The following is a 23,905-nucleotide window of genomic DNA, read 5'->3' as shown; positions in this document are numbered from 1 at the left end:
GGGATGGAGATGGCGTGATCCTGCCTGGCCCTGCCTGGTGCTGCCTGCGGTGCGGCGCGGTGCTGCTCCCGTGCCCTGTCCTCTGGGATGTCTCCGGATGTCCTCGTTCCCTCGGCTCGGCGGCCGCCTTGGTGCGGGTCCAGGCTGGCTCCATCCACCGCCCCAGCTTGACACAGATGGATTTGGGTTGGGAAAGAGCCCGGCCGTGAGCCCAGCCTGCGCAGAGGGGACACAGGGAGGGGACAGAGGGACCCCACTTGCCGTACCCGGCGAGAGGCATCTCTGGGGCATCTCCAAACCTGCTTCAGCCTGCCGTGCCCTGGGCCATCGCTGTGCCCTGGGCCATCGCTGTGCTGGGATCTGTCTCTCTGCACCTTCTGCCTGCCACAGCTACCCCAGACATCGCTAAGGAGTTTTATCGCAAAAAACCGAAGGGATTTGGGTCCTGGCTGCCCGGCAGCCACAGCGCTCCCCGGAGCTGGGACTGCGGTGCTGCCCCTTGCAGCGTCTCACGCACCTTAATGAGAGAGATTGCACATGAATCTGTGCCCCTTTTGTTGTTTAAAATGCATTTTAGGGACTCCAGGCAATGCACGGTTGCGACCGCTGGCCTCATCCTTCCTGGGTGCTGCTACAGGCAGGGGCCACGCAGGAGCTGCCGGGAGCCGGCGCTGCCTTTGCCTGCCTGCACCGGGGCGCAGCGCGAGGGGTAACTGCCCGTCTGCCCGGTGTGGGGAAGGGCTGGACAGGACCCTGTCCCCGTCCCTCGCCGGGGCTGAGCCGCGGCAGGACCGTGCAGGCAGGCGAGGAGCGGCGGGCGCAGGGGCAGCCCTGTTATCCTGGGGAAGGTGACGTGGAGATGTCCCTGCACGCAGAAATGACACCGGCGAAGGGGAGGCGTGAGTTGATTTTGCTGATGCTTCTGCACGGAGCTGCACTGCCATCACGACTGTCCCCGTTGTTTGGAGCTGCCCACACGTCCCCAAGGCAGGGACGTCCCTGCCAGCTGTCCCCAGCCCGCGGCAGCGTGCAGGGCAGGCTCCCGTGCCAGCGGTGTCCCCACGGCCAGCCCCGCTGCCTCGCCAGCTGTCCCCAGCCCTGCCAGCGCCTCCGTCACGGCTGGCTGGGGAACCCCGGGGCGGCGGGGGGACCTCCGTTTGCTCCGTCCCCGCGTCCCTCCCAGCTGGTACCTCGCGCTCGTCTGCCTTGTTATGGGAGCTAATGAGGGATGCAGGCAATTACAGGGGGAGATTGATTAAATCCTGCATCAGGGAGGTTTCAAATGGCCTTGACCTTTCCCAGCTGTGTCAGGGGAGGCTGATCAAAGGCTGTTAAAAGATAAACACTCTAATAAAGGAGGGTTATGTTGCAGAAGAGCTGGATGTGTCCTTCTGCCACCCCCTGCACCCTCCGACGCGGCACAAGCAGGAGGCACCAGCAAGTAGCGAGCCTGGCCTGGCTCCCTCGGCCCCGTGGCCGCCGGCGTAAGCTCCTCTCCCTCCTGCCAACGCTGCCGAGCTCCTAGGGAGGAATCGCTGCCAGGGCTGCCTCTGCCCCCAGCCCATCCAGGGCTGCAGGCTTGGCCACTGTCTGCCCCGTGATGATGCTTTGAGGGGATGTCAACGGGTGGGAGAGAACGTGGTGGGGCCCGATGCACCCTCCAAAGGCTGTGCCGGGGATGGATCACAGAATCACAGAATCGTATAGGTTGGAAAAGACCTTTAAGATCATCGAGTCCAACCGTAAACCTAACACTGCCAAGTCCACCACTACACCATGTCCCTCAGCACCACATCTACACGGCTTTTAAATACCTCCAGGGACGGGGACTCAACCCCTTCCCTGGGCAGCCTGTTCCAGTGCTTGGCAACCCTTTTGGTGAAGTAAAATTTCCTAATATCCAGTCTAAACCTCCCCTGGCGCAACTTGAGGCCATTTCCTCTTGTCCCATCACTTCTTACCTGGGGGAAGAGACCGACCCCACCTCTCTACCCCCTCCTTTCAGGCCGTTGTAGAGAGCGATGAGGTCTCCCCTCAGCCTCCTTCTCTCCAGGCTGAACAACCCCAGGTCCCTCAGCCGCTCCCCATCAGCCTTGTGCTCCAGACAAGGGGATGCCAGCGGTGACGTTGTTTCCAGCAGGCTGCCATCGTTAAGGTGCAACCTCTGGCTGTTAACGAGCACGGCTGATTGCGCTGCACAGGCCCAGCCACCACCCTAATGCCGGGGCCACCCTCAGAAGCTGCTGGGGGGCAGGAAGGGACGCTCTCAGGGCACCCCACTCCAAAGACCAGGAGCTGCCTTTATGCAGCCCAGCGGGAAGCCCTGCCCGGGGTTCACCTTGCAGCGGGTGGAGGGGTGGGGGGGCTGCGCCGTGCCCGGGGGTGGCGGTGGCAGTGACAGTGGCAGTGACAGTGGCAGTGACGGCTCTTGCCGCGCCCGCCCGCCCCGCTCGCCCGCCCGCCCCGCTTTCCCGCCGCCTCGCCCGCCCGAAACGCAGAGCCGCGGGCGGCCCGCCCCCGCCGCGCTCCCATTGGCGGCGGCCGCGGTGGTGGGCGGGGCGGCGGCGGCGACACGTGTGCCGGTACCAGGAAGTGGCGGCGGGGCTGCGGCGGGGAGCGCCGGGCGGTGAGCGGGGCCGGGCCGGGGGGCTCGGGGGGCCCGGGGGGCCCCGGGCGGTGCAGGAGCCCCGGGCCCAGCTTGTCGGCTGTAGGGCCTGGGGTGCCCGCGGTAGGGTTTGGGGGGGCCCGGTGGGGTGTTGGGGTCCCCCCTGTTGGGGGCTGAGGGAGCCCGGGGTGCTGGGGGCGCGGGCTGTAGGCCGGGGGGGGTCTCCCTTTCCCCGGGGCCGGGCAGCCGGGGGGGGCTGAGCCAGGCACCCCCCCCCCCCCCCCAGGGTTTGGCAGCGGCCCTGGGGCAAGGCTGGGGGCCCGGGAGGGCCTTGAGGGGGGGAAAGAAGGCAACGGTGTGTGTATTTCTTATATATTTATATATAAATACATGTGTATTTTGATCTATTTACATATAAATGTATAAACATATGTGCCTTTTGCTGTATCCCTCTGCCTGTCTTGAGGCACGTGCGGGTATTTTCTCGGCAGCGCCGCTCCCTGGCACCCTCAGGGACCCCCCGCTCACCCGCAGCCCTCGGCCGTGCTTCGGTGCCCGTCCCGGGGCTCGGTCCCCTTTTCGCTTGGTCCCGTTGTGCCTCGAGCTGGGTGCTGCGAGGGCGTTCGCCTTCAGCGCGAATAAAATTGGGTTTTGGCATAAATAAGTGCCACCAAGAAGTGGGACGTGATGCACGTGCCTGGGCACCGCCCGGGGACGTGGGACGAGGCGTCCCCGCGCTCGGCCAGGTTCGAGTGCCGTTTCTTTGCGTTTCTCCGGAGCTGCTCTGCCCTGGTGCCGGCTTGGGGGGCTGAGCCCCAAATCGGGGTTGTGCACTGGATGGGATGTGGTGCACCCCACCCCTCCTCGGTCCCTCCTGCTCCGCTGAGCTCGGGTTGGATTGCAAAGCCTCACTTAAGGCGAAGCTTAGAGAGGTGGTGCAGGGAGGATGGTTAAGCTGACTCTGTCCCCTTTGGTGAGGAGGGGTTTGGGGCACGCTCCCCCGTTAACCAGGGAGGAATTTGGGGGTTATTCTCTGTCTTTAAACACCAAGCGCTTCTCCTGACGCCCCTCATCTCTCCTAGGTCAGCATGATCCCGGGGCACGGGCCGGTGATCCAGTCGGTGCTGGGAACCTTCCTCACCTGGGGGCTGACGGCGGCCGGCTCGGCGCTGGTGTTCGTGTTTTCCAGCGGGCAGGTGGGTGCTGGGATCGCGTCCTCTGTCCCCGGGAGGCGAGCGGGGCCCGGGGCGGGGGGCTGCGCCGTGCTCGCGGGTGGGTTTGGCTGCCTGGTCCCAAGCGTGAGGGACTGGATGTTGGCCCTGGGAGGTCCTGGGGCAGGAGAAGAAAAAATCCAGCTCATTTCTCTCCTGTGTGTCAAAACGGAAGAGGAGAAGGAAACCAAATTCTTGACCCCAGGCTGCGGTATGTGGTGTAGCGCAGCTCACGGCATTCGGGAGATGGGGCAGAGCCGCAGGCAGGGCTCTGCGTTTGGAACAGCAGGTTCTCCTCCTGTAACCTGGTTTCTCTGGTGCGGGATTCGGGTCAGCCCGTGCTCAGAACAAACAAAGTGCTGATCGTTAAGTCATCTTGTATTCCAAAATTAGAGGCCCCTCCTCGCTGTTGTGTTCAAAATTGCCCAGATGAATTTATTATTTATGCCTCTCTCTTGTGATGATTTATTCAGGAGTTTGTTGCAAAGTGAGATTCCCTTTGCAGTAGCACGGTGGTTTTCTTCCTGGGGGAGGGCGACGTGCTGAAGAAGAAAAACTGCCCGGGGAGTTAAGGAGGGCAGGATACGTGCTGGGTTACTGGAAGACTAATGGCTTTGTTTATAGCAGGCTGTTATTAGAGGAATCAAAATCTTGAAGGGGGGAAATGCAGGGCAGCGTGCACAGGTGGGCAGGACAGTTTCTGGTTTACCTTTCTGTACCCTCGGAGCGTTTTGGCGTGGGCACTGGATGGGCCGAGCCCAGGCCGGGCAGCGTCAGTGGGTTGAGGGAGCCCGGATGCGCTGTAGGCTCTCGGTGATGGTGGGGGGCCATCAGCCCCGGATGGTGGGCTCCTCTGTGGGGGGCACGGCTCTTGCCTCAAAGCACAGCAATCACTTGGGTTGCAGAGATGGGGAGAAGAAAGTTATCTCAGTGCGGCAGCGGTGCAGCTGGCTTCCCCCCTCTGCGCGGCTTGTGGCGTGGTTGTGCTCTGCTGCTTCTGCCAGGAGTAAATGGTGTGTTTTGTGTTTGTTTTTTTTTTCTTTTTGCAGAGGCGGATCCTAGATGGGAGCTTAGGCTTTGCTGCGGGGGTAAGTACAGCATCCTTCTACTCATTGTCCGTGCTTGTGTTCTCCTGCCGACCCCTCTGAAGCCCTGCCACGCTTCGTTTGGTTGCCCGCTCGTGTTAGCGTTTCTTGGATAATTGCCTGAGGTGCAGGTGGGGCAGGGAAGAGCGCGGTGCAGCGCTGGTCTCGTCTTGTCGTGTCTCGGTGCCTCTTCGATGAGGGTGGAGGTGGCATGAGGAGGGTCACAAGGACGTCGAGCTGCCCACGCTGGATTTGGCTCTGTTGAGTTAAACTCTTCTCATTTCCTTGGGCTTCTGAATCATTCCTCCTGGAGCACTGGTGCGATGAAGATGGGCAGGAGAGCCCTTGTCCTGGAGGCTAATGTGCATAGCTTGCTTTGTGCTTCTCGCTCTCCTGCAGAGCGTGGGTGCTTTAAGCCCTTGGGAGAAAGGGAAATAAAGACGCTGCAGCTCTACATCAAGGGTGCACACTAAAGGTGGGGCTTATTGCATCCTTCTTGAAGGAAGACATGAAAGTGCGTGGCTTGAAATTGTGTCAGGGCTTCTGAATGTAGACCTTCTCCCGCTGCCCAGCTGCTGGGGCGATGGGGAGCAGATAGAGGCTCATTCAGACTTGTTAAATCATATTTGTTTTCCTTCAGGTGCTGGAGCGTGCCTGAGAGCCTGGGGGATGTGCTCTGGGTGGATAGCGCATCTTCCCAGGGTGTGCGGCGGGTGCATCGGGCTCTGCCGGGTCCTGCTCGCTGTGTCCCGGCTGTGTAGCTGGCACCTGGAGCGTGGGCGATGCTGCCGGGTTTCGGGGTGAACCACCAGCCCGGCAGCGCGGGTGCTCTGTCCTGCAGCGCGCGGTAACGCCGCTTGTGCTGAGGCTGTGCGGGGAGTGGGGCTCCTTCTCCCCTGCGCGTCCCCAGACGCTGCGACACCGCTCATCAAGGTGAAATTTGACTGCTTGCAGCTCTGGAGATCACAAGACTTCTGCTGTTCCCAAAGCCTGAAGCAAACCCAGCTGCACCAAGCAAGAGCCTGCCGTGGCGGGTGACGTGAAATGCTGCAAAGCTCCGTTTGCTCCCTAGCAAGCTTTCCTGGAGCGTGCCTGCGACCTGCTAATGATGCGAATAATCCAACTCCGTTGTAGCGGATTCTCGGGCCATCATTTATGAATGAATCACTTGCGTTAGGAAAGCTCCAGAATGGGCAATTCCTCTGTGGTTTGATTTCTGAGCTGTTTTTCTCTGGAAGACACGCCCTCGTCTCTGCAAGCCAAGTCGGAGCCACTTCTGTGGTGTCAGGAGATGCTGCTGGGGACAGCGTGGGCTGGGCTGTCCCCTCGCTGCGGCATCGCCGTCTCCCGAAACAGCTGGTTGTGACTGTCCTGCAGCTGGGGAGGTACCGGGGCACGGCGGGGTGTTTGCCCCGGCCGAGGGCTGGCTCGGGTGCTGCCCCAGCGTGGCACGATGCTGTCCTTGCCGCAGCCACCGCGTCACCCTGCCAGGAGCACTGAGTCATCCCTGTGTGGCAGGGGTGTGGCTCGGCTGGTGAAGCAGAAGTCCTGCAAACATTTGCTTTTCCCCCAACTTCTTTCAATTTGCTGCGCTTGCAGTAGGAAAGGGGAATTTTTTCTGGGGTTGCTGCAGTGTCTGGAGGGGAGCATCAGCGAGGAAACCCGTGGTGGCAGGTCCCGCTGGCAGAAGGTGCTGCCACATAAACCACCCACGACCTGCAATTTGTGAAGGTTTCTGGGTTGTGTTTAAGGGCCTGAGCTGCTGAAGCCGGTGCTGGTCGGGGTGAGCGGTCTGTGTCACCCGGGGTCACTGCAGCCCTGCCCTGATGCTGCGTGGCCAGGACCAGCTCTTTCAGAGGAAGATACCAGAGGTCCACAGGTGATTGTGCCACCGTTGCTTCTGGAGCCCCTGGGCTCGCTGGGAGCAGGTCCTTGCTCGGTGGTCGAGTCTTTGGGTAACAGCGATGTGGCAAAAGCACCAAAGGTTGGAACTTTTATCCTCCCGTTTGCTCCAGACGTGCCCGTAGCTCTCTGCCTTGTGTCTGGCAAGGGGCTGTGTATCCCCCCTGTGAGGGCTGCGCTCGACCCTGCTCCTTGACGCTTCCCCTGTGCAGCTGCCCGGGGCTGAGGAGGGGTTTGCTGGATGTGACCCCCAGGCAACAGGATCCCCCTGAGTTTTTAGCAGAGTTTTTCTTTTCCCAGCTGGGCAGTGTTGTAATCGCTTGCCCGGCAGCGTGGCGGCTGCGCGTCTCATCCTTACCCGAAAGGGTTGAATAATGTGAGAAGTGTTTTCCTCCCTCTGCAGACAGGGAAAGTGCTAGCGATGCGTGTGCTTGGTGGCTTTGCAAAGAGTCCACGGAGAAGCTGGAGGAGAAACCACCTCCTGGCCCGGCCCTTCAGGACAGCCCTTCGGCAGGAGGGACCGTGGCCGACTCGCCGCTCCCTGCACGCAGGTGGAAGTGGGATGGTGGAGGTGGGACGCGATGCTGGAGCTAAGCAGGCTGCAAGCCTGAGGCTGGCTGTGTTCGAGGGAGGGCAACGGAGAGGGAACCCAGACAGGCTGTGAAACCCTGCTGGCTGGCTGGGGCGAGGGGCCGTTCCTGCCTCATCCAGGCTTTGTGCTGCCAAACCGATGTCGGGGGAACCTGAGGAGCAGCGTGGGCTCTCTGTGTTTCAGCAGGCTGGCTTTGCATAGGGGAAAAAGCAGGATGTGGAGCAGCCGGTTTTGAAACCTATTTGTGTTGTTTTCTCTCTTCTCTTCCCTGTAAGAAGTGTTTCTTCAGAGAGCGACGTCGCTCTGATCGTGGACTACTTCCCTTGCTCTAACGGATTTCTGTTTAAAACACCACGTCTTTGATGTAGATCTCTTGCAGATACGGAGGGGCCGTCTCTGCGAGCACTGGGATAGAGAGAGGCAGAACTTAACTTCCTCTTTACCTCTGCTCTGAAATCTGGGCTGCTGGGCTTAATTAAACTTCCCTTGCGCTCTGTCAGAGCCAGCAAACCTCCTCTTCCTGCGCTGTTGGAGGCAGGTAGTTACTTCAAATCTTGCTGGTTTGGTGCGTAGCTCAGGATCCCCGATAGTCATCTGGGTTCCAGGGAGCGTGCGTGGTGCTCTCCGAGACCAGGATCGCTGGTAAAACAAGTTATAGTGGATGGTTCTCTCTTCTGGTGGTAATGGTTTGCCTGCTTGTCTTCTGGGAGCTTGTAAAGCAAAATAAAACTGGAATGAACTAAAAACTTCTCTACCGCTGCTGAACCAGAAGGAGGACATGGGACAGGGATGTTCAGGGAACCTTGAGGAGGACGGTCCGGGATGCAGGGTGTTAATTTGGGATCCAGAAAGCCACGGCTCGGTGCTGCCTTCTCTGCAGATGTGCCATCTGATCTGGGGGAGCCGGCGTAAGCTTGGGCACGTGGTCAAATCGCTGCACGCTGGGAGAGCTGCCTGCGTGTGCTGGGAGCGTCCCGGCTGCAAAGCTAAATCCCCTTTTGGCACGGCTCAAGCTGACCACGTCTGATGGCACAAGCGTCGTCTCTGGTGAAGGGGACCCGTACGGCTGGTCACCGCAGCACGGAGGAGCTCAGCTTCTTCCAGGCCGGTACCTCCGCTCGGGTGTCTGAGCCTCTGGCTTCTCTCTGCCTCAGTTCCCTTTCTGGAAATCGCGGATAATAGAGGGTTTTGTATGCGAAAGCCTCCGAGGTGATGTGTTTCCATGGAGACAAGGCTTCGCTTGCTTGGGCGTCTGATGTGGGATTCTGGCTTTTCTCTTAAATCTTGATATTCTTAAACAAGACCTTTTTTCCTAGATGTTCTCTGTTCTCTTGGTGTTATCCTGGAGGTGCTGTGCTCTCGGACATCGTAAACACTACATGAACACTTGCAGTCCTCCTTCCCTGCAGCCTCGCACGGCTATTCCTCTTGCTGGGTCGCAGTTTGATTTCTTCTTCTGTCCCAGGTGAAGCAGCAAATCGTAAAGACACGCTCTTTAAGCTGCGCCAGGCACGTCCAGTATTGAATATTCCCTTTTGGTGCTGCTTGAGACAGCATCAGTAATTTACATGGGTCTACTGAGGCCGGTTCTCGTTGTTGGAGCCTTAATGAAGTCAAGCTAAAAAGTTTGGCAGGGAAAGTGTCCTGCCGGTCTCTCACCTTCCACTTTTCTTTCCCGTCCTGCCGAGGGGATCTCCTTCGCTCGTAAGCGGCTTGGGTTCACTGATCCGCACGCTGTTAATGCGGCTGCTTCCCTCGAAGCTGCTGTTCTCATCTCGATGATCCCGCAGGAGTGCGACGAGACGTTGCCGCTTGCAGCGGACCAGACGAGAGGGCTTTAATTTTAACGCAGCGGTGTGATACGAGACTTGGATGTGCCGGGACTCTCCCCCTCGCCCTGGGGTCCAGCAGGGCCAGCTGTGGTTGGGGATGAAGATCATTGTCCTGCTTATGCTGTATTTGCAGAAGAAAGCGCCTGTGTGGCTCTGAAGCTGCGCGGGCTGAGCTGGGGCGGTGCTGGCTCTGCGGTCCAGGTGGGGAGGAGTGCTGGCACCGCAGCGTTCGGGAGAGCCTGGGTTGGGCCCCCGCGCCCAGCCCCTGCCTGGAGGGAGATGCTGGTGCCCAGGGGTCAGCGATGGAGACCCGTCAAGCCCTGGGAGCGGTGTCGGGACACAGTGTGGTTATAAATCCTGCTGCCTGGCGCCTTTTGAGGGTTTCCCATCGGCGTGAGGGCACAGACCTGGGTTCAGTCACTTTCCATGGTGCAAGCCAGTCGGGTTTTGAGCCTGGGTTTTGTCTGCAGTTAGGCTGATATATCCCAGGGAAGGGTTTGTGCTCCCCGCAACCCGGGGATGCTTTAGATACGCAGATGCCTTCTGCGTGCTTTCTCCTCCCCCATCAACCGCAGCTTGTTTTCCCAAGAGCTGGTGGATTTACGGCAGCGTTGTTGCATCTTGGATCTGGAGCAAGAAGTCTCTTTGCGAAAATGTCCAAATCCAGTTTGGCAGGAGGTGCGTGTCCCAGTGCCAGCAAGCCAGCACGCTGTGGGTCCCTGCTCCCCATCTTGGCTGGGCTGAGCGGGGCTGGTGCGAGGGGAAGGCTTTGTGCAGAAAATCCTACCCTCTGCTGAAGTGGCTTCATGTTTTATCAATCTGAGGAGAGCCCAGGCAGGCTTTTTCTCTTTTATTCCTGCCTTTGACAGCAGCTTGCTCGGTGACATTGGTGGGGTTCGGGTTGCTGTCCCTGGCTGGCCGATTACAAAGATTTGAAATAGAGTGCGATTTTTTTTTTTTTTTTTTTTTTGTAACTTAAATCAGGTTGCTGGCAGAAATCCTCACCCTTTGGTTAGTTCACGAGCATCATCTGGTAAGGGATGCTGCTGAACCAGAGGGGTAAGTGCCAGCTCTGACACGGAACAGGGTGGGCAGGAGCGGGTGGGCAGGAGCTAGCACCCTTGAGCGGGACTTTGGCTGCTCCCAGGCAAGCCCGTGTCCCTAAACCCCCACCTGAGCTCAGAGCTGGGCTGAGGGGAGGCACGGGGACCTTGTCACTTCTGCTGGCTGCTGCAGGGCAATGACTTCCAGCTCCCCCACCAAGTGGGGTCAAGGGGTTTCTCTGCAGAGAAGGGCGTAGGAATAAATCGCTTTTCCTTCCCAAGCAAGTGAAGGTGGTTGGTGCAGCCCAGCAGTTTGCTCCTTCAGCTGGTGAGGCTGGGGTGGCTTCAAGCTCTGTCATCATCTTCCCCCAGAGCCCGTGTGCAGCGAAGCTGGTGGGAGCTCCGTTGCTGACTTCAGTGGTGACGGGGTCTGGAGGCTGAGCAGTGTCAGGCCTCTGTTTTCCGTGGGGAAATGATATCTTAACATAAGATGACAATATAATTCTGCAAAGCCTTTCCCTGTTGCTTGTGTTTCCATGTTGGGGCGTGTGGTTGTTTTTTAAAGGAGGTGGCATTTGAAATATGAAGTTTGACAGCCGTGGCTAAGCCTGACATGACAGCTTGCTTTCTTCTTACTCATAGCGAGCTGAGATTTACACAATCCCGCAGGGACTGGTGTCTACAGCGATAGGCATCTCATTCCTTCGTTAAAAGTGATTTAAAATGTAATAGTTCGTTACGCACTTCTCTTCCGCGGGCGAATACTCGTGCCGTGAGAGCAAGCTGAGCGGCATCTCTTCTGAGTGTCTTGCAAATGGGACTTTGTGGGGTGCTCGGGGGGGTCGCTGGATGGAGAGGTGGGGTCCCTTTCCTCGCAGCGTCCCTCCCGCTGCTGTCTCTGGGCTCGCTTTGCTCGTTCCTGCTGGATCCTGATCCCGCACCCCTTTCTCTGTTGGAAGCTCCCCTTTGATGCGCTTCCCCGCTCGCGGGCAGGGCTGGGAGGGAGCTCAGAGCATCACCTTGTCCACCCCGGGGCAACATGGACCCTGTCCGTCCATGGTAGCGCAGCGGGTGCCACCGCTTCTCTGCCCTTGCTGATACAGAGCGGTTCCCAAAGCCTAACACAGATCTCAGTGTGATTTTTTTAAGCCCATCTGTGCTTGTCTTGCTGACTTGCTTCTTCCAGCTATGTGATGGGACCGGTCCCCAGAGCTGGTCATGGCTGGGCTCCCATGGAGCTGAACGGCTGCAGGCAGAGAAACCAGGGCCAAGGCTGCTGCTGAGGGTGTTGCGCGGGGCTGATGAGTTTTTAATTAACCCAGCCCAGTATGTTGGGCAGCAGAGGAGAGGAAGAGATAAGGTGATAAAATGCATGTTAATATTATGTTCTTTAATATAAGCTTGTGAAATTGGTGCCTTGCTTGGCTTTCTGTTCTCTACACTGGGTAACAGCCTGAGCAACCAGCTCTGAAGCCTGCCTTGCTTTGGGTTGGAGATCCCCAGAAATCCCAAATTCTCTTTTTCTATGGTCTTTTGGGTAGTTGTTCCTTCTCCCTCCCTGCTAAGCAGCAAGCAAGGAAAAAAAGCACTCTGCTGCTCGGAAGGTTTTTTTTTTTGCCTGGTACAAACTGTGTTGGTGAAGCACTGCGGTAGGACTTTGGCAGTGCTGGTCTGTGCCGGGAGCCGGTGTGTTGCTGTTCGGGATGGGAAACTTGTTCTCCTCCCAGCCTGGGCGCTCTGGCTCGGACGCTGGGACGGGAGCAGCCCAAGCGTTGGTCCCTGCCGAAGCAGAGGAGTTGCAAAGCCCTTGTGCTGCGGTTGCCTCGGTCTGGGGTAGCGAGGCGGGGACCTTGGCAGCTAAACCGCAGCGGGCTTAAATCTGTGTAGCAAAGCCTTGGTGTGCCCTCAGCTAGCTTGGAGACGGCTCTTTGGCTCCAGGCGTTATCCAATATTTATTCTTTTCCTACATGAGACCAAGGCTGTGTGTCCTTCCTCCCCTGCCCGCCCTGCGGAGAAGCCCAGAGCTGGGTGCAGGATGGATGTGGTTCACCCCGGCTTTGGCAGGAGCGCAGTGGCCGGTGGGGTCACGGACCCACTCCTGTTGCTGCAAACCACCCGAGGGGAGGGTGGTTTTCCTGCTCCCGTGCTGCTGCCGTTCCCGTTTGAAGGACTGTCGTGGCTGTGCTAATCCCACAGAAAATCGGCCTAATGAGCTCGTTTGTTTGCTGCCTTGGACTTCTGAGCCAAGAAAAACACTCTTGGTGAAAACGGGGAAAAAACCTCACTTCTCCATCCTTCAGTGATTTGTTCTGTTGGGAAGCGGGCTTTGATGGCTCTGCTGGGTTGCAACGGCCACGCAGCTCCTGGGGCCGGGCACAGGGGTTTCCTTGGCTGGAGGGTGGCCGCTGGCAGGGGCACCAGCGGCACTGCCGTGCGGCAGCCGGTGTCAGATCCTCACGGCATCGGTGCCTACGTGGTTCTCACCGCTCCCTTTCTGTCTCCCAGGTCATGCTGGCTGCTTCCTACTGGTCCCTCCTGGCCCCGGCTATCGACATGGCCGAGGAGTCCGGCAGCTTCGGAGCCTTTGCTTTCTTCCCGGTGGCCGTGGGCTTTGCCCTGGGAGCAGCTTTCGTGTACTTCGCCGACCTGCTCATCCCGGCACTGGTAAGTAGGTGTTCCTGGGCCGGGGGGTTTCTGCTCTTCCTTCGGCTCTGCCATCACAGAAACCAATCTGTATCTGGCTTCTATCACAGATTTAATGAAACAAGGTTTTCTCCAAGACCCCGGGTGGCTCTGCCAGTGCTGAATGCAGCTTTAGGCTGTCTACACTTTTTTTTTTTGTTCCTTTTTTTTTCACGCTTCTACTTTTGTTCTTTTCACTGGCAACACTTTGCAAACAGTTCAGGTGTGACCTTCTGTTTCAGCCCAGAGGTTTAATTTGCAGAGCTGCCAACCCTTTAAGCGTTTCAAAATTGAATGAACCATCCTACCGTCTAAGAGTATTATTAAAAAAATAAATAAATGGGAAGCCGTTGGATTTTTGCAGCTGAAAACACAAGAATGGCTTAGTTGGTAAAGATATTTTCAAAAAATTCCAAAGAGCTTTTTAAGTTTTTTTTATTTATTTTAGTGGAAGGGGGGATTATCTGTGGTTATGAATAAGGAGTGTGAGGCTTTCCATTTGACGAGTGGTACGGGCTGGTAACCCCGGTGTGCAGGGGAGCCCGCGGCATCAGCCTTCCCTTGCTCCCTTTGCTTTTTGAGCCTGTCATAACAGGTACAGTCAAACGCATCCGCAGCTATGAAGAAAATTGCTTGATATTACGGTGTGTCGCTTCTAGTGCAAATGGATGCATTAGAGTAAAGAACAAATAAATGAAACGACAGTGGGGTCAGACGGCTGAAAGCCTGGCCCCCCTCCGCGCTCTCTGCCTGCTCGGGTCCCGGCTCTTCTCGGGGCTCCCGAACCCTTTGCAGGCTGCAGCGGGGGGCCGGGGACTGCCGTCGGGCAGCCGGAGCCCTTGGAAGCCGTTTGCCATCAAACCCTGCTTTTTTCTTCTGCTCTCAGTAACCCGAGGTCTCTTGCCTGCCTTGGCCATGGCAGTGATCGCCCTCGTCACAAGGTGCTGGATGGGGCCGGGGTTGTATTTGATCAGCTGCCCGGAGCTGGTGTTTCCCAACAGGGTAGATAAACAGTTGCACCACAAAACCCGCTTCTTCCTGATGGCCGGCGTTCGTCTCTGCTGCGTTTTGAAATGGGAGCATGGAGGGGGAAGAGCGTCGGGGGAGTGAAATGCTTGTGTTGTGAAGAGCAGGATAGAGCGGTGACAAGGGCGGCCAGCGTGCACGGCGGTGAGGGCGATGGTCTTGTAGGGAGCAGCGCAATATATATTAAAAAATATACAGTTATAGCTTGTTTTAAATCCAGTTCAAATATCAGTGGGAGAGGAGCTGTTGCCTGCTCTGGCTCAACAGAGCTGTTTGCACTGCGCGGGAGAGGACGTGCCACCACACGCTTGTCCCATGGGACTTCTGGTAGCCGGTGTGCGTGCTAACCCACTGTTGCCCCTCACTCCAAGAGGGACATTGAGGGGCTGGAGCGTGTCCAGAGAAGGGCAACGGAGCTGGGGAAGGGTCTGGAGCACAAGGCTGATGGGGAGCGGCTGAGGGACCTGGGGTTGTTCAGCCTGGAGAGAAGGAGGCTGAGGGGAGACCTCATCGCTCTCTACAACGGCCTGAAAGGAGGGTGTAGAGAGGTGGGGTCGGTCTCTTCTCCCAGGTAACAAGTGATAGGACAAGAGGAAATGGCCTCCAGTTGAGCCAGGGGAGGTTTAGACTGGATATTAGGAAATTTTTCTTCACTGAAAGGGTTGTCAAGCACTGGAACAGGCTGCCCAGGGAAGGGGTTGAGTCCCCGTCCCTGGAGGTATTTAAAAGGTGTTTGGATGAGGTGCTTAGAGACATGGTGTAGTGGTGGGCTTGGCAGTGTTAGGTTTACGGTTGGACTCGATGATCTTAAAGGTCTTTTCCAACCTATACGATTCTGTGATTCTGTGATTCTAATGCTGAGCTCGAAGAGGGTTTGCACCCCGTGGCTAATGCTGCTGCCTCTGTGTTTTGCTTTCTGCAAAAGCGGGCGTCACTGTCCCGGACAGCGGGCAGGACCCACCTTGTTAGAGTTTGTACGAATGCAAAATGCCACTTGTCCTTCCCCTGGGTAACGGGTGAGGCCAGGAGAGCTGGCGGTGGGTGGGGGGCTCCTGCGCTCCGTGCCCAGAGGCAGCAGTGACGGCTCCTGGGGCTGGTCAGAGACCCCGCAATGGGCAGGGGATGGGACTGGGGCAGGGGATGGGACTTTTGGGATGCTTTAGGAAGAGGACGGGGTACCCGGAGACTTGGCAAAGTTAGGAGGCGTGCTGCGGGAGGAGCACGGGTAGAGGTTAAAGCTGAACGTGTTGAAATGAAAATCGGCGAGTGCCTGGTCAGTCCTGAGCCGTCCTTGGGGCTGTGCTGGGGGGGAATTGGGCTCAAGATGCATCTCCCTTCACTTGGAGCCCAGACTTCTCTCTCAGGAGCCAGTGCTGCTCAGACAAGGGTTAAACCATTGCACTTCACTTCCAACAAGTCTTGCTTCTTTCTAAATCCGTTAAAATCTCAGGGTGGGTTTTTTTTTGGCCCTCACTTAGTCAGGTGGGGAGGGGATGCTGGTGAGACCGCAGGGCACGCTGTCCCTGGGAGGGCAGGATGAGGGATCTGTTTTTAGCAGGCTGCCCTTTGCAGAGAGCTCTCTCTCTGCCTGGCACTCCTCCATAATTGGTTTGCTGGATAGCAACAGGTAGTAAAAGCCTTTAACGACTCCTTATCACCCCTTGCTCCCCAGGGATGGAGCAAGGCTTCGCTCCTGCTGCAGCCCCACCGGGAGCTGGGTGGCTTCGGCGGTACCCGAGTGTTTGGTCAACGGCAGAGCTGGGGCCGGCGGGAGGGTTAAACCTCCAAGACAAACTGGTTAACGATGCCAAACAGCTGTAGTCATTAAATTCCTTACAAAAGACAGATCTCATCTATTATATCTTTATCTTTTGCTGTTTTCCTGTGTGAAGCCTTTAACGCGTTTGTTCATCCTTTAGCTGAGTTTACGGAGGGGGAGATGCTGGCCTGGGAGCGCTCGGCTCGGCTGGTGGTGGCCAGCAAGCCACAACGGGGCGTTCGGGTGTGCTTGGAGAGCAAGACCATTGCAGAAACGGACCTCTGGAGTTTTAAAAAAGGGCCTCTCCCTTGTTTTGGCATCCGTCTGCTTGCGTGTCGCGTTCAGCCAAAGTGTGTCTTTACCAGCTGCGCTGGGCTCAGCGGCTGGGGAGGCGGCGGCAGAGCTGGTTCTGCAGCAGGACGTTGCTATAGTTTCTGGAATATCTTAAACCTCTAACGAACGGCCTGTCTGTCTCTTCCCTCCCTGGCCCCCATGATGCTGCACCAGGTTTCTCTCCTTCCTTCACTCTCGTTCAATCTTATGACTACTTTTTAAAGAAGAACTTGGCTTTCAGCTGATATTTGAGGAGGTTTCTGGATGGAGAGAGGCAGGTGATGGGGCATGTACGAGACGCTATTGCCTTTACTAAAAAGGTTTGGGGCTGAGGGTCTTTGATGCCAAGACCTAAAGCCTTTGAGGGAGAGTTTACTTAAATACCACTCAGCGCGGGAGGTCCCTGATTGCCGAGTTAGCTATTTTGGGTCTACTGTAATGCATAAGAGTTCTGGAATTAAGTATTAATATTCTCATCCCTTCAAATCTGTCTTGCAGCTCTGCTGGCTTGGCTGGGTTTTGTTCAGTGTGATTTTTACTGGCTTTCCGTGATTGGGTTTCTTGCTCTGAGCTCCCTCTTCCCAGAGGAATCCCACAAGAGTCCGGAGGACACATCCAGCCCTGACTCCGGTTTTCAGACAGTCCCTGGCTGCTTTTGGTCCTGAATTTTCACATGCACGTGTGTTGCCTTTGTCTTTGAGCTGCTGGATCCCCAGGACCTCTCCCGGCGGTGCTGCAGGTTGTTGGAGTCTCCACGCGGCTGGGCTTTGGGTGGGATGCCGGGTCCGGGCGCAGCGCAGCGCCCGTGTCGAAGCTGTGGCTTCCAGGAGCTCCCTTGCTCCTGCCTTCCCCGGGTCACTGCCCTTAAATGCTCCTCCGAGCAAGCGGGAATTCACAGACGCGATGCTGGTGGGATTGGGAAGGTGGCATGGGCAGGGAAGAGGAGACAGCAAGCTGGCCATAGCGGGAGATAATAAACCCCTCGCAGGCTGCGGGTCAGCTCGGCTGTACCTGCCTGCCCACGTGCGTACACGCTTCTATTAACCGCCTTATTCTTTCTGCTCCCCAGCTGCGTGATGTCCTCTCGGCTCCGCGATCATTACGCTAAATAGGATAATGAGACTTAATCAGCTTCATCTCCTCTACCTCGAGGCTTCATTTTGCTGGGAAACATCGGTCCGCATACAGAAAGCAGCTCTGTCGCTCCCATCGTGGCGGGTGCGGGTCTGCGGCCGGAGCTGAGCTCGGTCCAGGACCCAGATGGGGCATGTGGGGGTCTGGGGCAGCCCTGGGGTCTCCCCTGGGAGAGCTGGTCAGCATTGAAGGTGGCTCTGGGGGGGGAGAGGAGGGCAGATGTTGCAGGAGAACCAGGAGTTAATATATAATCCAGGGAGAGAGCTGATGGGCCATTACTCAGTTGTAACTAGGAGCCTGCCAATACTTCTCGTGTAAAAGATGATCGGGGATGGGAGGATGGGGAGCCAGGGCTGTAATTCTGTCTTGGAAATACCATCTCAATTGGATTTTTAAATTTTTTTTTTCTTGTCAGCTAGATACAGGCTTTGTTGTGTTTTTTTTTTTTTTTCCCCCAAGTACAGAGTAAATCAATAAAGCTGCATGTGATGGGTGGACCATTCCTTAGATTTAAAACAAATAGTAACTAAAGTGCTTTTTAAAAGCCTTTCGCCTGGGTTGGTTTGTGCTCCGTGGGTGCCGGCGCTGCAGGAAGGACCTTCCCGGGGGTCCAGGGCTTGTGTTTCATACCTGTTTTGAAATACTTTGGGCTGTGGTTTGCAGCTGCGTAATGGTTTTCATGAGCAGGCTGAGGATCTTCACGTGGGATGGATGAGAGCGGAGCGGGTGCGCGTGTGTGTATGTTCATAGTAGGAGGCTGGATCCCGTTAACCCTCTCAAAACATAATTGCGTTGTGCTCCTGCCCTCTTCTATTTTTTTGCAAATCGAGGCTCGCAAGCTTTTTTGGAATATAGTCTGGGATGGGGCATTTTGCACAGTGAATTTGAGGCTATTTTTGGCGAGCACGCTTGGGAAGGATTTGAGAACTTGATAAACAGATATCCAAGGGATACTCTCCCGTTTAATAACGATGGTATCTGTCATTTGGCTTGGAATGTGCCTCAAGGATGTAGATTTTGCTTTCTAAATCTGTGCAAGCCATGTATCGGCGGGAAAGCTGAGAATCGTGCATGGATGGTGAAGCTGCAGGAGGGGGAGGAGAGACCATCACGCCTGTTCCAGGCATAGTTGCATGTTACTTAAAATCGCAATTTCTTTCTCAGGGCTAAACCACAGCTGGATCAGAGCATGGGAAGCATCTTTTTTGAGGGGGGGCACTAGGCAGTGGCTCCTAGCACATACCTGGAGTACCGGGGTGACGAGGCAGGGCAATCGTTAGTGCCGAGGGTGCAGTTCGAGGATGCTGGTGATCCTCCCAGCTCGGCGCCGGCAGCGTACGTGCTTCTACCCGGTGAAGATGGAAAGCTTTTAATACTTCTCTCCCTTCTGATTTGCATGGAGCTGGATTTGATGGGTTAATTATTTCATGAGGCAGTAAAAATGTGCTGGGTCTTGTCGCTGGTGTTAATTTATAATCGGAATAAAGATTCCTCTTATGCAATTTGCTAATTCCTCCGAGACATGCCCGTCACAAGTTCCCATTCTTAATGTGCTTTTTCCTGTTCATCTGTGACTCCTAGAAAGTTAATTAGCTGCACATCCTCATTGCCATAGCAGGTAGAGGCTTTTTTTGATGCGAGCATTAACCAAGGGAGATGCCTGTGTATGGGGCATGTGTATTTTCTGGCTTATTAAATTTTTGCGTGTGGGACGGAAACACTGTCCAGAGCAGCCCGGGGACCCAGGCGCGGTGACGTGGGTGGCATCTTGCCGAGCTCAGCCTGGCAGCTGCGTGTCTTGGGCCACATAATCTTGGGAAAATGATCAAATAAAGGGGTTCCAGTGAGGTGGTTTTGGTGGTCTGGGGCATGCAAAGTGACTCTACCCTTTTTCTACATGCAGACTGTTCAGTCTCTCCTGGTCCGTGCTCCCGGCAGCCCTGCCTGCTGGCTCCCGCTGCCTGCAAAGCCTTCCCGCATCTCTGCATTGCCCTCCCGGCGAGAGCTGAGCTGGCGTGGGGACGCCTGGATGCAGAAAGTGGGAACGGGCAGCTTGCACGATTGCAAAGCCGTGTCTGCGCCGCGCTCGGGCTGCCCTGGGCGAGGGGCTTAGCCCCCCTCAAAGCGGGGTGACGCGGCCCCTCAGGAGCCAGACAGCCCCGCTGCCATCGCTGCGCTTTCATACCCCTCGGCCACAGCGATGTTGCGCCGAGTCCGGCCCGAATCGGTATTCTGCTCGCGCAGGGGCTGCGGGAGGTGAGCCTTTGCCTCGCAGGGTGAGGACGGACCAGAGGCGCTCGGTTGACGTGGGCTTGCGTGAGCCGCAGCTCGACTCGTGCGTTCCTGGTTTGCTCTGATTTCCTTTGCTTAGGGGAAAATAAACAGCAGCGCTTCTGTTTGTTTTGTTTTGTGGCATTCTGGCCCTTTTCCACTGGCTCTGGAAGGGTGGAAGGATCCGGCTCTGATGACTGAGGAAAGGGAACCTTTTTTGGGAGCCTCAGCAGGGAACGTAGCGAAGTCTTCTATCGGGAAAGGTCCTTCCCCTTCTAGCTCTAAATAAATAGGAGTACCTGGGCATGAGGTTTATTAACTTATCAAATAAACCCAACTCTTCCCTGAGGCCAGCTGCGGAAGGTTATGGGTCCGTGTGGGACTGATGCCTGGGACCGGCTCCCCTGTGTCCTGTCCCAGGCAGGTGGCAAGGGAAGGATTTCAACTGGTGCTGACCACAAAGCCCACCCATGGGATCCTCTGAAAGTCCCTTTTTGAGTCCCACTTCTCGAGGCCGGCACCCAGAAACCCCTAAAGATTTATTTAAAATCTGTTTGCTCGTGTGATCTGTGGAAAGCCTGCCTGCCTCCCACTCCTTCCCTGCCCATGTGCAGTGGTTTTAGTGATTGAAATCCAGTTGTTGCTAGATAGGGTGAAATTATTTGCAAAAAAAAAGCGCACAAAGTTGTAATTATACTAATTTTTAGAAAAGCATTTTGTTTTATTACTGGAGGTAAAGGGTTATTTACTTTCAGAGTGCAATTTGTCAGCTGCTCTTAATTATAATTCTCTCTCTTCTTGCGCATTAAGCATTTCAAAAACCCATTACATTTGAAGCCCCAAAGCTGGAGCTAAAGAGCAAAGATGCTTTGAATCCAAGTCAGGGTTAAATTCCCCTCCCACCCTCATTAGGTTTATGGGGACGAACGCTAACTGCGCCGACAGCAGACGGAATCTGGAGCAGTTTGACGGCGCTTGCAGCAGCGTGGCTCTGCGGGCTGGCAGCGGGGTTGCGCGGGGAGCGAGGAGGCGAACAAACCCCGCTGTAAAAAAAGCAGAGACTGAGAAAACCTGGCTTAATTCTTCGTTCAACGAGCTCCTGCACTGGGATACACGTTTCTCCGCCGTTCCCTTCTCCGTTGCGTACCTGTGCCCGTGATAAAGCGTTTCTTTCCCTGCTGGTTACCTCGAGCGGGTATTGCCGACTGATAAGGCTGGTAATGTACCACGGGGCTCTTCTCTCCTCCGTGGCTCAGCCTTTGCTGATTGAATTTCAATTACTGTTTGGGGCCTGGCTCAGAATTGTAAAAGAGGATAAATTTTCCAAAAGGAAGAGCACACTGGAATACCAGATCTTCCCCGTACCTGCCAGAAGAGTCTGGCTGGCACCGCGGGGAGGGATGCATTGCTGTCGGCAGGGTTCTGCTAGATCCTGGGCAGTGTCTGACCTTTTTGCTGATTGAATTTGAACGCTTTTTTCTGTTACGTTTAGTTTTAGCCCTGGAATAAGCAGAAAGCAGGCAGCAAGCTCCCAGGGGGAGAGCAGGGTGTGGGTGCTGACCCACTGCTTGCAGCTGAGTGCGGACCGGAGGGGACGTGGGTGCTTGGAGTGCCCCGGGGTTGCACCCATGCTTCAGGTTGGATGGGCTCTCTTGGTGGGAGCCTCCTGGGCTCCAAAGGCTGGCGGTGATGTCTGAGAAACTTCAAGCTCCCTTCCTTGCTGCAGTGATGCTCTGCACCCTGCCCGCATCCAGGCGGGCTCGGGGAAGGAGTCGGAGTCCTCTGCCTCCCTTTCCTGTGACCACGGGGCCGGTTCGTGGTGAAGAGCCTGCTGCCCTGAGACGGCATCGCCTGTTAAGACTCGCTCCCGTAGCATCCACGCTCTTAGTCCAAACATCTGAACGAGGCCCCGTTTATCCACAGGCACGCCGAGTGCTATGGATGGTTCCTTGGCTGTTCTTTGCTCTTAAAATCTGCCTTTGAATTCACTCGTAGCGTAACCCCAAATTAATGCCTCCGCTGTGGAAAGTAAACCTGCCATTAAAATGACAGAGAAGCAGCGAGTGAGGTTGCAATTGGTTGGGTGGTGAGTGTCAGGGAGAGGAAGGCTGCTTTCATGGAGATCACGGAAAATATATATGCACAGATCTATAACTGCAGCACAATGCCACCGTGCTCTCGGGGTAAACTCTGACTCACTCAGGCTGACTTGGCACGCCGTCTGCTTCGAAGACGAGCTGTAAAGACTCAGTTTTGTGCCTCTCGTGTGCGTACGTCCCCCGGGAGGACAGGTCCCTCGATGCGGATGGGTAACTCGCTGCCTTGCCGTGCTCGGTGACCACCCTTCGGCGCAAACGACTCTGCGCCGTGCTGGCCGCACGCGGAGTGGTGTAAAACACCCCCGAGAGTGGTGTAAAACGGACATTTACTCTTAATCCAGTGGAATATTGTATTATATATCGTATTATATGTATAGTATTAATAGGCTGACGACCCTGCCGGAGAGGGGCACGCTGCTGGGGAATTGGGGAAAAAACAGCTTGTTTGCTGCTGTCTGCTCAGCCCGGCTGAGGCTCCTCTGCCGGCGTTTGGACCCTGGGGGTGACTCTGCCTTTGCACCCACTCGATGCTCTGGGCACGCGGCCGTGGGGTGGTGTGTCCTCGGGGGGGGGGAGCGTTTGGGGTGTGCTGTATGCTCGGGGTGTGAAAATCTTCCTGTCTCCCCCCATCATGCTCTAATTATCAACGAGGTGGTGAAAGCGATGTGACTTTAATCTGTCGTCCGCAGGCTTCAGAGCTAATGCAAACTGAAAAACCGACTGGATGAGTCTCTTCCTCAAGTTGCAGGCTGTTTGCAGGCACGGGAAGGCGTCTTGCTGTTGGTTTGCATTTTGTACGTGTTTTTTAAGGCCTGTCGAGACCACGGGTGAGGTACATACTACACGTATAAATAAATGCTATGAGGGCTGATTTCGGAGCTCGATTTCTGGGTTTTAGGTTGTCTTGGTTGGAGTCCAGCGCCCGAATGAGTTCGTCTTGAAAGCTTAGGACAAGCCCTGCCCCTGGGCTTGGTTGGAGGGGAACCAGCCCATTCCCCAGCTCGAAATCCAGCCGTGCCCTGTGGGACAGTCCCAGATTTACTGTCCTGAGCTTCCAAAGGAAGGGAAATTGGTTAGCTTCTCGTTGGTGGTAATCAGGAAGTGCCTTGTCCCTTATTACGCCTCTCTTCTGTAATGAATTAACAAATTAATTGCGCTAGCTGAAGAGAATGAAGAGCCTCTCCTGTGGATTCATTGCGCTGTGCTTCGGGAAGGTGTTTCAGGCTCCCCTGGCTCCGCCGCGGCTCCTGCAGATGAGCAGAGGAGTTGACGTCTCTCTCGGACTTTGGTGCCGTTTTGGTAATTACGGGACGCGCAAGAAGCGGCGAGGAGGAAAAGAGCAGAAACCGCGGCCTTGGGAACGAGCTGGCCGCGGGCTGGGTCCGCGGGGGCTGCGATGCTCGGGGGGATGCAGGGAGAAGAGGCTGCGCCCCAGCAGCGCCGCTTCGCCATCCGTCTGCTGGAGACTGCTGCGCTTCTGCGTTGCTAATTGCGGGTCTAAAGGAAGTTGTGTCTTAATGTAATGTAATTAGGCAGCACTGGCGTGGTGGGGCTCTTCAGTTGGGGGCTGATGGATCGCTAGCTGAGCCCTGCCGCATCCCGCCAGCCCTCCGAGGAGCCCTCGCCGTCCCCCTTCCAGGGCTCCTGACTTCCCACCCGCAGCAGCAGCCGCTCGCTTTGTTCGCCCTTTCCCATTAATTCAATCTGCAGTGATAGCAAATCATTACCGAGGAGTATATTGTGTAAAAATGAGCTGTTAATTGAAGTTTTGTTTGCTTTTTCTCTTACCCTTGCAAAAAGCCTTGCATAATAAAGGGCTGTAAAAATACATGTTGCCACGCTACAAATATACAAGGTGGGAAGGGGGCAGGGAGAGAGAAAAGAGGCAAAGCTGGTCTCCATTAGATTTTAATAAGCATGTGGAGAAAAAGCTCTTGTTAATCCCATCTGAGGCTTAAAGGTTTATTGCTAACAATTAAAATCTCATATTGTAGTGCTGACTCGATGCCACAAACCTCTCTGCTGTGTCCTGCTGAGCAAGCCGCGGGTGTTGGGGTGGTGGTGATGTGTGGGGCAGTCCTTAGGAAAATATCCCTTAGGAAAATATCCCTTAGGATCTGGCTGTGAGCTTGGCTGTAACAGGCAAATTTCCTCCCAGCAAACAACTGGAAGTATATATGCATCCTAACTGGTTTTGGTGGGCAGCACTTGTGCGCTCAAAAACTCTGCCTGGAGCAACTGGTCCTTTGAAAAATAAATTTACTGGTTGTATTTTGAGGTTTCTCCAGGCTTCCTGGTGGACAGGAGGTTGGTGACACGGAACCTGCTCCG

The 23,905-nt window shown here is 56.0% G+C and overlaps 2 protein-coding genes across 2 annotated transcripts in view; one reads left to right on the top strand and one right to left on the bottom strand.

Annotated features, from left to right (window-relative positions):
* RPL38 (ribosomal protein L38) overlaps positions 1-23,905 on the bottom strand; it is a 250,828-nt gene that overhangs the window by 175,439 nt on the left and 51,484 nt on the right. The gene's annotated exons all lie outside the window — the stretch shown is intronic.
* SLC39A11 (solute carrier family 39 member 11) overlaps positions 2,573-23,905 on the top strand; it is a 101,027-nt gene continuing 79,694 nt past the window's right edge. The window contains exons 1-4 of the mRNA XM_075518762.1: positions 2,573-2,626; positions 3,688-3,801; positions 4,866-4,904; positions 12,776-12,934. Of these exons, the coding sequence (XP_075374877.1) occupies positions 3,694-3,801; positions 4,866-4,904; positions 12,776-12,934 (306 nt within the window). The 5' untranslated portion in view covers positions 2,573-2,626; positions 3,688-3,693. The remainder of the gene's footprint in view (positions 2,627-3,687; positions 3,802-4,865; positions 4,905-12,775; positions 12,935-23,905) is intronic.

The sequence above is a fragment of the Mycteria americana genome, chromosome 16 (genome assembly GCF_035582795.1).
Source record: "Mycteria americana isolate JAX WOST 10 ecotype Jacksonville Zoo and Gardens chromosome 16, USCA_MyAme_1.0, whole genome shotgun sequence".
In the NCBI taxonomy this organism is placed as follows: Eukaryota; Metazoa; Chordata; class Aves; order Ciconiiformes; family Ciconiidae; genus Mycteria; species Mycteria americana.
The sequence above is the reverse complement of the archived record's forward strand: the minus strand, read 5'-3'. Positions and strand labels throughout refer to the sequence as shown.